Below are 12,596 nucleotides of genomic sequence, written 5' to 3'. Positions count from 1 at the left end.
GCACAGGGTTCTGCTCATTGCTGTATTTGGAAGAAGCATCTGGAATGCAGAAAGGAAAAGATTTTGCCAAAAGTCTGGGATCAGTCAGTCCCATGCAACTTCCAGCACATCTCTGACTACGAACAATCACGGTGAAGATCTAGAAGTACAGATGAGCCTTCTATAGTCAGAAGCTCGGGCAAGGTTATACTCCTCTCCACTTCACTAAGGGACTTTACAAACAATACCTTCTGTTCTTTAGCCATAATGGCACAGGAAAGCAGGTTACACAATATAATATAGTATGCTACTTGGCCTCAGACCACCTTGTGTGTCCCAGGTTCTTGGTTGGGAATCTGGACCTTTCCTAGACTATACAAGAGGGCCTCATACATATTTATGGGCTCCTCAAGTATCATGAACTTCTACACTTCTGATGCAGTATGGGGAATTATGAGTTGCAGCACAATACAGAATAAAAAATCTGGAAGATTCACATTGCTGTTCACCAAGTATAAGAGGTTTATGACATGGTCAGTAGGACCTTAGCATGTACAACATACATTTACAGCATGCACCATTCCTGGCGTCTCTTAATACTGCATATTTGTCACATGGCATAAACTACTTTATGAACTATTATTGCATTTATAGGCATCTGATGACTAAAAGAAGCTGGGCAATCTTTCTTTATCATAAGGGTCCGCCAGACAATTAGCATCCCCCGGGCTGTTCTGAAGGGGGAGTTCCAGTATCAGATGTGTCCTTCCTTACATGGTGGCTTGATGTACCTTCATATGAGTGGCAGAAGATAACCAGCTTGAAAAAAATAAACATTAAAATGCCTGACCGAGTACCACATCTCCTGCCACTCACTTTGGGATAGCTATAGCTAACAGGAAAAATAAAGAAGAGCACATCTATTATGAGGAAATCTAGCAACAAGAGTCTACAAGGTCCACCATGGAAAGAGATGCTCTTCAAAGATTTGCTGGCTTCAGGTTAATTGATGTTGGTCATGCATCATGGAACCCCTCTCTAAACCGATGATGCTCTTAAACCAGAAAAGTCCTTTTCTTATGGATTTGTCACATTAAATTGCTGCGATTACAAAAATTGAAGAAAAAAAAAAAGAGAATTCAACATAAATCTCATGTAAGTATATCCAGAGAAAGTTATTTGGCAAACATAAATCCACCCACTGTACCTTACATTACACCGTGATCGAATACTTTTATCATCCTTTAATGTAAGAAAAAGAAAGCTATACATAGAGGCTACGAAGCCATACTGACCCTTCAGTGAGCAGATTGCATCCAGAATGCCAAGATGTAGATGATGGAGGTGGCCGAATTCTTTCATGGTCATCTTGCATCTGAAGCCGAATAGGACGTCTCAGGCCCCAGAAAATATTGAGTAACCCTTCTATGATCAACTCCCCCTCTTCCTATGAAAGATATATGGACATATAATAATCATCAAAATTTACTGATGCAGCAGTCTGCCATTCATACAGTAAGGCGTTCAGCCTTTCCGTTCTGCTCCGTTATAGGAGCAGGAAAACTAAAGGACAGATTCGGCACATAACTGAGCCGAACTGAGCTTACAGACCCCATAGACTATAATGGGGTCTGTTAGGTTTCTTCTCAGAGAAAGATTTTTGAAGCGGAGACAAAACTCCTGCATGCACAACTCTTGTCTCCACTTCAAAAATCTTCCTCTGAGTAGAAACCTAATGGACCCCATTATAATATATGGTGGGCATGCTCAACATGCGGCCCTCCAGCTGTTGCAAAATTACAACTCTCATCATTCCCGGACAGCCTACAGCTATCAGCCTACAGAAGGTCATGGTGGGAGTTGTAGTTTTACAACAGCTGGAGGAATGCAGGTTGAGCATCCCAGGTCTATGGGTTCCATAGGCTCCGTTCGCCTCAGTTATGTGCCAAATCCGTCCTTTCCGTTCTCCTGCTCCAATAATGGAGCAGAAGAACGGAAAGGCTGAATGCTGATGTGAACTCAGCCTAAGGCCTATTGCACACGGACGTTTTTTTTCCCCGTTTACTGGACGTTTTTTGCGTTCCGTATACGGTCCGTATACGGAACCATTCATTTCAATGGGTCCGCAAAAAAAACGGAATGTACTCCGTATGCATTCCGTTTCCGTATTTCCGTTTTTCCGTTCCGTTTTAACATAGAACATGTCCTATTATTGCCCGCAAATCACAGTCCGTGGCTCCATTCAAGTCAATGGGTCCGCAAAAAAACGGAACACATACAGAAATGCATCCGTATGTCTTCCGTTTCCGTTCCGTTTTTTGCTGAACCATCTATTGAAAATGTTATGCCCAGCCCAATTTTATCTATGTAATTACTGTATACTGTATATGCCATACGGAAAAACGGAACGGAAAAACGGAACAGAAACGGAAACACAACGGAAACAAAAAACGGAACAACGGATCCCTGAAAAACGGATCGCAAAACACTGAAAAAGCCATACGGTCGTGTGCAATAGGCCTAAGATATCTGTGAGACCATGAGATGTGTGACCATCAAATACTGAAGAAAAGTAGTCTTATTTCCATACAGAGGTAATATTCCCATCGGTGGACTATCAGAATACTGCTTTTGTGATCTGTACATATGGGCCAAATTATTCCCTTCATCACCTGTCAATGACAGGGGAAGAAAGCTATTGTGATATGCTCACGGCCATGGTGAATACTTGTTATTCTGGTCTTGACCCAGACTGTTTCTACCTGTCTGGATCAACCTGTATCCATACACTTGAATCCACACTTGAAGGGCATTGTGAACCTTGCCTTGTTTCACCAAAAACACTCGCTTCTGAGGCACATTTGTAGAAGGTCCACCTTGTCTGGGTTCATTTCAAAGTAAAATTGAATGGGTTGAGAGGTATATCTAACTGTCAGCTACCACACTTCTGTGTATCGATTCTGGTGCTTCGGGAACACCATGTGCAAGTCTTCATGGTCTTTTCGAGACCACACCAGGGATGCAATCTAGGGATTCCCTGTATGAAGTCCATTCATATCCTTGCAAGGGGTATTTTAAGATTACGACTGCAAAATTTCTTAGACTCCACAAGTAGACAATACCCCAACACCACCACCAGAGACAAATCCAATTGCAGGTCTACTGACAAGGTAAATAGTAATGCTGGGTTGCTGGGATAACAGAGGAAGAATGTACTACGTAAATTATTTAGAAATGTTATTTTATACAGATTTCATGTATTTACGAAAAAGAGACATGTCAGGAATCATATTAAAGGGGTTGAGCAAGAATGGGGGAGGGGTTTGTCAAAAAAGGGAAGCTTACTTACCCGCTTCCCAGCACCGACTCCTTGCCCTTCTTCTCCCGGCCCGCAATGCATCTCTGGGCTCCCTCGCTGAAAACATCCAGTTTGGCATGGCTGCAGTCAATCACTGGCCATGGTGGTGACCGGCTCATGACAAATAGTCACATGACACAAGGGGATCTGGTCACCGCAGCCAGTGATTGGCTGAAGCCATGTCAAACTGGATGTTTTCAACAAGGGAGCATCACAGGCTGGGAGTAAAATGAGTGGGGGGCCAGTGCCGAGACGCAGATAAGTAAGTTTCTCTTTACATGTCCGGCCAAGTGAAGTGGTTTGCCAAAAAACTCCCCATTCTTGCACAACCCCTTTAAGCTGTGTGCTAATGCATCCACATTGGTTCATGGTGATCGGAATTCTTTTCCCCAATTTACAGGGATATTAGTTATGAAATAGTAAAATATTCATCACAGTTGAAGACATACAGTATGCCTGGACTTCACAGGATTATTTCTTTACCTCGCGATGTCGGAGCTGGAGGTTCTGTCCTTCATAATAGAAATTGTAATTCTTCAGATGTGCCAGCAACTCATTCCTAGAGGAGGCAGATTTATTAAATGTGTGCATTTAACACAAATTCCCAGACTTCGAGTCAAAACTAGAGCAACTAAATATAGAACAATCCATCATGTGTGTTCCATCATGGAGAAGGGGAAGAAAGTATGTTGCGGTTACACCCCCCATCATGCATCGGGCAAGCTATCCGCCGTCAACATTTATATTACGTGTTTTCACTAGAGGGACGATAGATAGATAGATAGATAGATAGATAGATAGAACAGTGAGATAGAGTTATCTAGGTCACATCAGCCTTACTGCAGGCAAATCATAGGAGCCTTGACCGAGCAGTGAACAGTGGTTACTCTATATCAGTGTATAATATTCTGCATATTTCACAGCTAATAATAGTGTATTTAGAAAAGAATGTCCTTCGAGACCAAATTATAAGCAGAAAAGCCTTGTGTGAAGCCAAAAAAAGAGAAAAAAAATATGTTTTGTATTCAGAGTAGAAAAAAATCCTTCCTTACCACAGACTGCACTGTATTTACTGCCATGTCCAAATTACTTTGATTTTTATGTATAGTCTTGGCTAATACTAGATCCAGTGGGAAAGAATCTAAGTACCCCTGCTACCTAAACAGACATGTAACTGAAAGGGTTGTCAAGCTTAAGATATATTACTAAAGACATTTTTCAAAGCAGTACCTGGATTTGAATACTTTTGTAATTGAAAATCATTAAAAATGTAGCATAGCTACTGAGTTATTCAATAAAATGTACTTGTATAGCGCCACCTGCTGTTTTTCCTTTTCCTTATTTTAATATCCACCTTGCTGAGGTGGACACACATGCTCAGTTCCATCCTTCAACTGCCCGAACTCTATCTATTGTTAGAAGCTGTGACTAGGGATGAGCGAACCCGAACGGGTTCGTGTTCGGTGTTGGGGTGGGTTGCCAATTTCATTATAAGTCTCGTTATAACGGACTTCGCAGACTTTAAGAGGCAGTCCATTTTGATCGATCATAATAGAAGTCTATGGCCAAGCATAACGCATCTGTTTTCCGTCCTGCATAACGGAAACCAGATGCATCCGTTATGCTTGGCCATAGACTTCTATTATGGCAGATCAAAACTAATGCCTCTTAAAGGCCTCCATTTTTGCATTCCGTCTACGAATTCCATTATATTCCGTTATAACTGAACCTATAACTGAATTTCTAATCCACCTGTACCCCGAACCTGGTGAAGTTCGCTCATCCCTATCTGTGACAGTTACAGGGAGAGATCTGCAGAAGAAATAACACACCCCTGAAGAAGGACATGCCCCCTGAGCCGTAATACCCTACAGGAGGATCTGAAGAGGTCAGAGAAGGACTAGGTCAGTCAGATGGCCGAGAATAAATACACAATAAATAAAAAGGTTATAAGTAATACATTGTACTTTAGTGGAACACCTCCAGCATTACCACCAGCATCCTTCTGCAGATACAATTATATTTTCATTGCCTATTCTGTATTAACAGTATCATATGATAGATACGTCACATGCCCATGAAAGAAGATGACTTTCTGTTAAAAGTCTTTGCACAGGAAGTGTTAAAGGAAACTGCTGTTCTACTTTTCACTAGCTATCATCCATGATCCCAACAATGTCAAAAGCCAGAAGATAAGACTGAGAGATAGGACAGATGATGATGAGGCCGGAAAGCATCAATAGGAAAAACTCACTTGGGAATGTATTTGTCCTTCCCGCAGGGGACTAATGATGTGTCAAAAGACTGCTCCATGTGTTCATCCCTTGGTCTATGGAAGGAAGAGCCTGAAAGAGAATAGGATCAGGTAGAAATCAATAGTCTGTGAGTAATATTGCTCAGGCCGGGGGCCTTCATCAGTATAAGCCAAAAATATCAAGTGTCATAGGTTACCCCAAATTACTCCCAAAGGCCTCAAAACTCCTTCATTACTGGAAACCATATTTACAATAGAGTGATGCCGTATTTTGTCAAGGGAAGAGGGATCAGGGTCATACGGGCACACTGAGGCAAGCACTGAATTGACTAGAGACAGCCACAGTACCGTCATAACATGGAAGCAGATGCAGAAGATCTGGAAGAGCAGGTTGGGCAATGTCACCAGGAGGCTCTAAGAATGAGGCCCACTGCTGTGAATATATAATATAACATCAATATTTTATATCATGCCTATTCATTTTGAAGGGGTTGTCCCAGTTTTTACAGCAAGGCACTACTTTAGCTAATACATAGTTTTTCATTGTGGGCCGTAAATGACGACCATACTTAAAAGTGCTCCTATGTATTCCTTACATACATCCTAATTGCCCTTCCACACATATGTGGCCACTACTGCCATAGTATTGGTAACAATTAAGAATAGTCACGTCTCAATCAGAGGGATTGTGGACTGGGACCACCTTGCTTCTAGAGACCAGTGGGGATCTCTGCAGTAGGGCTTCCAGCAATCTAGAGTTTAGAAGAATCAATGATATTGAAAGCTGGATCTACACTTGCATTTTTGGCAGCAAGTTTTTGTTTTCAGCCAGTCATGGGCACCATGTAACGTTATGATTTTTGCTATTGAAGACACGGTTGCATTTCCAGGAATTTTTGTACGATTACCTGTTCTGGAAAGCTCTAGTCTATACACTCCACAGATGTGTGGACTTCAGCGTGTCGTTACAATATTAGAATTTCTGTCATTTTTTGAAATTGTATTAGGCTTCCTGTTTGCATTCATGAAACTATAGATGCGGCCTGTCATCGAGCCGTGTGATAGGAGAGTCACTTCCTTCCTAAAGTCACAGAGTTTCCTCTCATACATGCTGATGGGGGAGCAATTGACAAAGGAAAGGGTGAATATGTTGTAATAGCTGTCACAATGGCATCTCCTCGCCTTCTATTTAGATAAGACGATGTAGTTCATGGTCATCAGGACAGTGTCAGAGGTTTGTCTGAAGAAATTTTGCTTGCGACACATTTCATCAGGTTCATACATGTGCTTATGACTGAGGGTGGACATAGTTGGTACAGTGCCGCTACACAAGAACGATGTATGGGACTATCACAGAGCCATTCCTTATATTTCTCCAAAAATCCAGTAGTAATTGTGGACTATGAAATGAGTTCCCTAAGTCCTTTCTATGCATTCTAATAGAAGCTACTAGCTACTTGGGGTGGCAGTGGGCACCATAGGGTGGCTTTGGGACAGACTGTTTGGTTCCTTGTCTCCATATCCTCCATCTGTCGCAGGGCCTGGATGAATATTTGGGTGTCCTCTTTTTTTGTGGCTCCACACTCAGACACTGGCATTGCACCAGGTGTGCGCTACATCTACAAACTAACTCCATGGTGGGAAGTGGGCGGGAACTCCCCACCGTATAATTAAGGAAAACGGCAAAGCTGCTAGACCTGAACACAGGGAAAGGGAGCTGGAAACCAACTAAGCATCCCTAAATCCTATCCCTCCAGGTTTGAGAGTATGAGCCCCCCTACCATCGAGGGCAGCCTATACAGTCAGGAGGTTAGGGATAGGATGTAGGGATGCTTAATTGGTTTCCAGCTCCCTTTTCCCTATGTTCAGGTCTAACTGCTTCCCTGCTTTCCTTAATTATACAGTGGGGAGTTCCCCCCTACTCCCTACCGTGACACTTTCTCTCACAAACAGTCAATCACTAGAGCCGGCCAACACTGAATGATTGAGGGTGAGAGAAGCACTCTGGGCCCCAGTGCAGCTCACATTAAAGGAAGTCTGTCACCTCCATATGGCCATATACAATGCTTACATTGCCCTATAGCACACCTATACATGAATGTTATGGTACCTTTGTCTCTGTCTTTAGACTTGCAGAAGCTGGAAAAACGAACTTTCATATGCAAATGAGCACTCGCAAGTGCCCAGGGGCGGCATTCACCGTGTTGGTGCCCAGGATGCCCTGCCTTCTTTCATTGTTCCCCCGCCCCAGCCTCTGCATATGCCCGCCCTCCTATTCCCTTGCGTCATCCTAAGGTCCGGCCGAGATCCCGCGACTGTGCACTGCCTTGCCGGGCCGGAGCATGCGCACTGCGATGCCCATTGTTGGCACGGCATCGCTTTAACTACTGCGCATGCTCCGGCGAACGGCGCAAAACCAGCCGTTCGCCGGAGCATGCGCAGTAGTTAAAGCGATGCCGTGCCAACAATGGGCATCGCAGTGCGCATGCTCCGGCCCGGCGAGGCAGTGCTCAGTCGCGGGATCTCGGCCGGACCTTAGGATGACGCAAGGGAATAGGAGGGCGGGCATATGCAGAGGCTGGGGCACAATGAAAAAAGGCAGAGCAGCCTGGGCACCAACACAGTGAATGCTCATTTGCATATCAATCAAAGTTCGTTTTTCCAGCTTCTGCAAGTCTAAAGACAAAGACAAAGGTACGGTACCATTATATTCATGTATAGGTGTGCTATAGGGCAATGTAAGCACTGTATATGGCCATATGGAGGTGACAGACTCCCTTTAAAGTCTCCCCCTATTTTATTTTTATTTTTTCCTGCTGGACACTAAGAGGGCATGGTCTCAGTGTCCTCCTTTTTGGGGTTAAGCAAGTGGCCACCCTAACCGGGCTCCTGTGCACCTGTTTGGATTGCACACAAGGTATGTCCTCCAATGGTGTTGACAACCATGCTATTGCAAAACCTCATGTTTGTCCTGGAGATATTTCATGGGATTTTGGGGTGCTTCCATTCCAGGAAGCGTCAGCATTACTTAGAAAATCCTAACAGCAGTATCCCATCTGTAAAATTTTTATATACACTAATGTCCACTGAAACCAGGGGTGGACACTAATGTCCACTGTGGAGACAAATTTCTACAAAACTGCCATATGTAGAGCATGCAAAATGTAACTTACAAATTAAAAAATGAAATGCACCTCACCAGTGATGGTAGGACACCAAGGGCAACAACATGGTCTTCCATTTGGGACAATCCCACTTATAAATGATATTCTTATAAACTAAATTCCTTTTAAAGAAGCCAGTAAGTACACCCCCTCTTACAAGGAAGAGTTCCTTTCAGTTAAGCACTGCTACTGTGGGTTACCATTTAACCCTGTTGTGTTGGACACTACCTAATTAAAACTAGTGGATTCGTGTAAGTCTGAAACTTAAATAATTATGTCCATATTTCCGCATTGGATCATATAAATCTATGATACGCCATGTTGGATCAGTTATGTGAAGTATTACACATGTGCTGTGTTGGTCATACACTGCAGGTAAAAGTCAGTTTGAGTACCACAACAGTAGGGTACTGCATTAAGTAGGGTAAAACACCTTGTGTATATATATATATATATATATATATATATATATATATATATATATATATATATATGTAAATGTATTGCACTGTATTGTAAGGATATAGCCACACATACCAAAATTTTCTGCTGTGGAATTTCCATTGTTGATTTTGCCATATGTCCACCACAAAATAAATAGCAAAATATGCATGTTTTAAATGTGTATTTGCTGCAAATTTTCCGTGGATTTTACCCACTGCATTGCACAGGGTGAAATCTGTAGCATAAATTAACATGCTGCGGATTTCAAACAAAGCTAGTAATATTCCTGCGTAGTAACCAGCTATATAGTGGAGGTATAGAGATTAGCTAGGGTATGTGAAGCTGAACATCACAGAGGAGTTGAGGCCAGAACACAGCCTCCTAGCTCGTGCATCCTGGAAGCCGCCATGTACACAGCCAGAAAACTCCAAGCAGTATGGAGGAATAATACAGTGCCCACAGACTGTTATGGAGACCTACAGAGTGTGTCGCACCAACGTCACGCAACATTTATTGTAGTGATAGTTTATGGTGTTGCACTGCGACATGCTGCAACTGCAACACAACAATCACAAAAAATCCATCCAAGTTGGATTTTCGTGTGACTGTTGCATCGCAGTATGTCACATGTCGCAGTGCAACACCATAGACTATTATTACAATAAATGTTGCGCGGCATTGGTGTGACACATGTCACAAGGTAGTTCTGCCCTTTTTGTCACACGACACGTGTCACAGTGTAGCCCTAGTCTTGGATGCTACCAAAGTTACCCCAGAGCAAGCAGTTCAGAGATCAGAAGTTGCACTCAGTACCTAGTACATGAGGGGGCCAAAGAAGGCCCCTCTGCTACATAGGAAGACACCAGAATTATAAATGGCACATGGTAGGTGGGGGCCTTGGTGCAGACTTCTGCACTGGGGCCTAGAACCTTTAACACTGCTAACAGTAGGAACCAGTCATGAGCGGCAGGGGCAATATTCGAATTCCTGATATTTCGCGAATATTTGGGCGAATATTCGTCATATATTCGCAAATTCGAGAATTCGTGATCTCCAGTCATTATTTTCTTGATTGTGAAAATCGGCAATCGGAAAATTCGCAGGCAGCAGAAAGGCTAGGTGCACCCCTGAGTAGGAAACAAAAGTAAAGTAGGTGTCCATAAGGGCTTATGTACACAAACATATTTTCTTTCCTTGTCTTGTCCATTAATTATGCGGAACCATTCACTTCAACAGTGACGGCCAGTTCGCATTTTTCGCCCGCGAACATGTTCGCGGGATGACATCTTTTTTTCACAAGTCCGGCGAGCCGGTCTGAGAACAAATGCGGTCACCGGGAGCAGGCAGTTCCGAGAACAGCCTGATGAAGGCCCCCGGTGGCGGATCTCGGAACTGCCTGCTCCCGCTGACCGCACTTGTTTTCAGACCGGCTCGCGCACAGGCACAGGTAAGGGCTGTGCCATCACTGCACTTCAATGGGTCCGCAAAAAACTGAAGTTACTTCATGTGCATTCCATATGTCCGTATTTCCGTTCCGCCAAAAAATAGAACATGTCCTATTATTGTCCGCATTGCGGACAAGGATAGTACTGTTCTATGAAGGGCCAGCTGTTCCGTCCTGCAAAATACGGAATGCACACGGATGTCATCCATATTTTTGGCGCACTGCAAAATACATACGGTAAGGTGCATGAGCCCTAAGAAAGTGTCCTCTTCTAGTTTCTACAATTTGTACCCAGGATCCCCTTAAATTTGCAACCCCTGAAATACAAGGCACACATGATACAACCTTTGTCATGATTCAGACATGGCATAAAAAACAACAACAACACATGGGATAGAAAAAAATGGTACTTTTTTCCGTTCAACCTTTCATTGGGGCTTATGTTGCACTACCATAGTTGTGCTCCTAGTTCCCGCCATATATTTCCCTGCTAAAAGGCGAGAAAGCCTCCGACACCGAGAGAGAAGTAGTGAACGCTTTCCTACCTCAGTGATGGCATACATGAAGAGGACACATGTCACAGCAAGTAGAGGCGCCCTTCTATCAGATACAGTAGAAAGATAGATTTACATAAATGTAAGTGCAGCTGGATCGTTTGTCATGAGACCGACTCTGTATGTACATGAAAAGAAGAAGTTCTAGTTACAGCATCAAGTGGCGGAAACAGCGGTGAAATGCTGACAGGAAACCACATTACACAGCAAGGAAGCGTGCACAGCTGACAGCACAGCTTCTCAATTCTTTGTGCGTCTCCTTATTTTGTGAATATGATGTCTTTTGTGTGTAGTAGTAGTCGCAAGATTACAAGAAGAGTCTACTTTTTCCTCTTACAGAAACAGCGCCACTATTGTCAATGGGCTGCATGTAGTATTGCAGTTCAGTCCCATTAATGTAAGAGGAGTTGAGTAGCAATACCAGAAACAGCCAGTAAACTAGGGTGGAGCCTTTTCTCTAATGTCATACACCCGCTTTTAATGTCTCATACACAAATAAAACTAAACAGGTACATAGTAAAAAATGTACCTTGTCCCTAAAACTAGAAAAATATTCCCAATATACAGTCGAGTTAGGGCGCATTCACATCACTGCGATGTTTTTCGTTCTTCTGATGAGGGGGACCTTTTCTCCGGTCCAAAATAACGGATCTCTGACCAAATGGATGAGAAATTTGCTCAAAATAAAGGAATATTTAAAAAAACTTTTTTGTTCTTCTGACGAATCAGAAGATCGTAAAACATAACGGTGATGTGAATGCCCCCTTCAGGCCTCATGCATATGAACAGGGCTGGCACCAGGACCTGGCAAACCCGGGCAAGTGCCGGGCCCACTCGTTTCTGCACGGTCCCTTTAAAAAAACTGTTGCTGGCGCTGGCATAAAAGATCTCCAGGCCTGCAGCAGAGGAAGCCGGCGGGAGCTGGAAGAAGGAGGGCTCCCAGTGTGGCTGATGGCTGTAGTAAGGAGAGCATGGTGCGCTGTGCAAGGACCCATGGAAACATGACAGTGCCGCTGGAAAGCTAGGGAGCCCGGCCTGTCAGTCTTCAAGTAAGTGATTCCCCCCTCCCCCAATCATGGTTCTGTCCAGTCTCACAGTTCCCTGCTCCCCCTCCTCCTGTCTCCCCACTAGTGACCCTGCTCCCCCCTCCTCCTGTCACTCCACTAGTGTCCCTGCTCCCTCCTCCTCCTGTCACCCCACTAGTAACCCTGCTTCTCCTCCTCCTGTCACCCCACTAGTGACCCTGCTCCCCCCTCCTCCTGTCTCCCCACTAGTGACCCTGCTCCCCCCTCCTCCTGTCTCCCCACTAGTGTCCCTGCTCCCTCCTCCTCCTGTCACCCCACTAGTAACCCTGCTTCTCCTCCTCCTGTCACCCCACTAGTGACCCTGCTCCCCCCTC

The 12,596-nt window shown here is 44.0% G+C and overlaps 1 protein-coding gene across 1 annotated transcript in view; it reads right to left on the bottom strand.

The window, feature by feature from the left end:
- RASSF2 (Ras association domain family member 2) overlaps positions 1 to 12,596 on the bottom strand; it is a 75,588-nt gene that overhangs the window by 49,082 nt on the left and 13,910 nt on the right. The window contains exons 2-4 of the mRNA XM_040414463.1: positions 5,592 to 5,682; positions 3,821 to 3,896; positions 1,275 to 1,426 (exon numbers count right to left, since the gene is read on the bottom strand). Coding sequence (XP_040270397.1) covers positions 1,275 to 1,426; positions 3,821 to 3,896; positions 5,592 to 5,650 — 287 coding nt within the window. The 5' untranslated portion in view covers positions 5,651 to 5,682. The remainder of the gene's footprint in view (positions 1 to 1,274; positions 1,427 to 3,820; positions 3,897 to 5,591; positions 5,683 to 12,596) is intronic.

Source organism: Bufo bufo, chromosome 1 (assembly GCF_905171765.1).
Source record: "Bufo bufo chromosome 1, aBufBuf1.1, whole genome shotgun sequence".
NCBI classification, from domain to species: Eukaryota; Metazoa; Chordata; class Amphibia; order Anura; family Bufonidae; genus Bufo; species Bufo bufo.
This window is presented reverse-complemented; position numbering and strand designations above follow the sequence as displayed.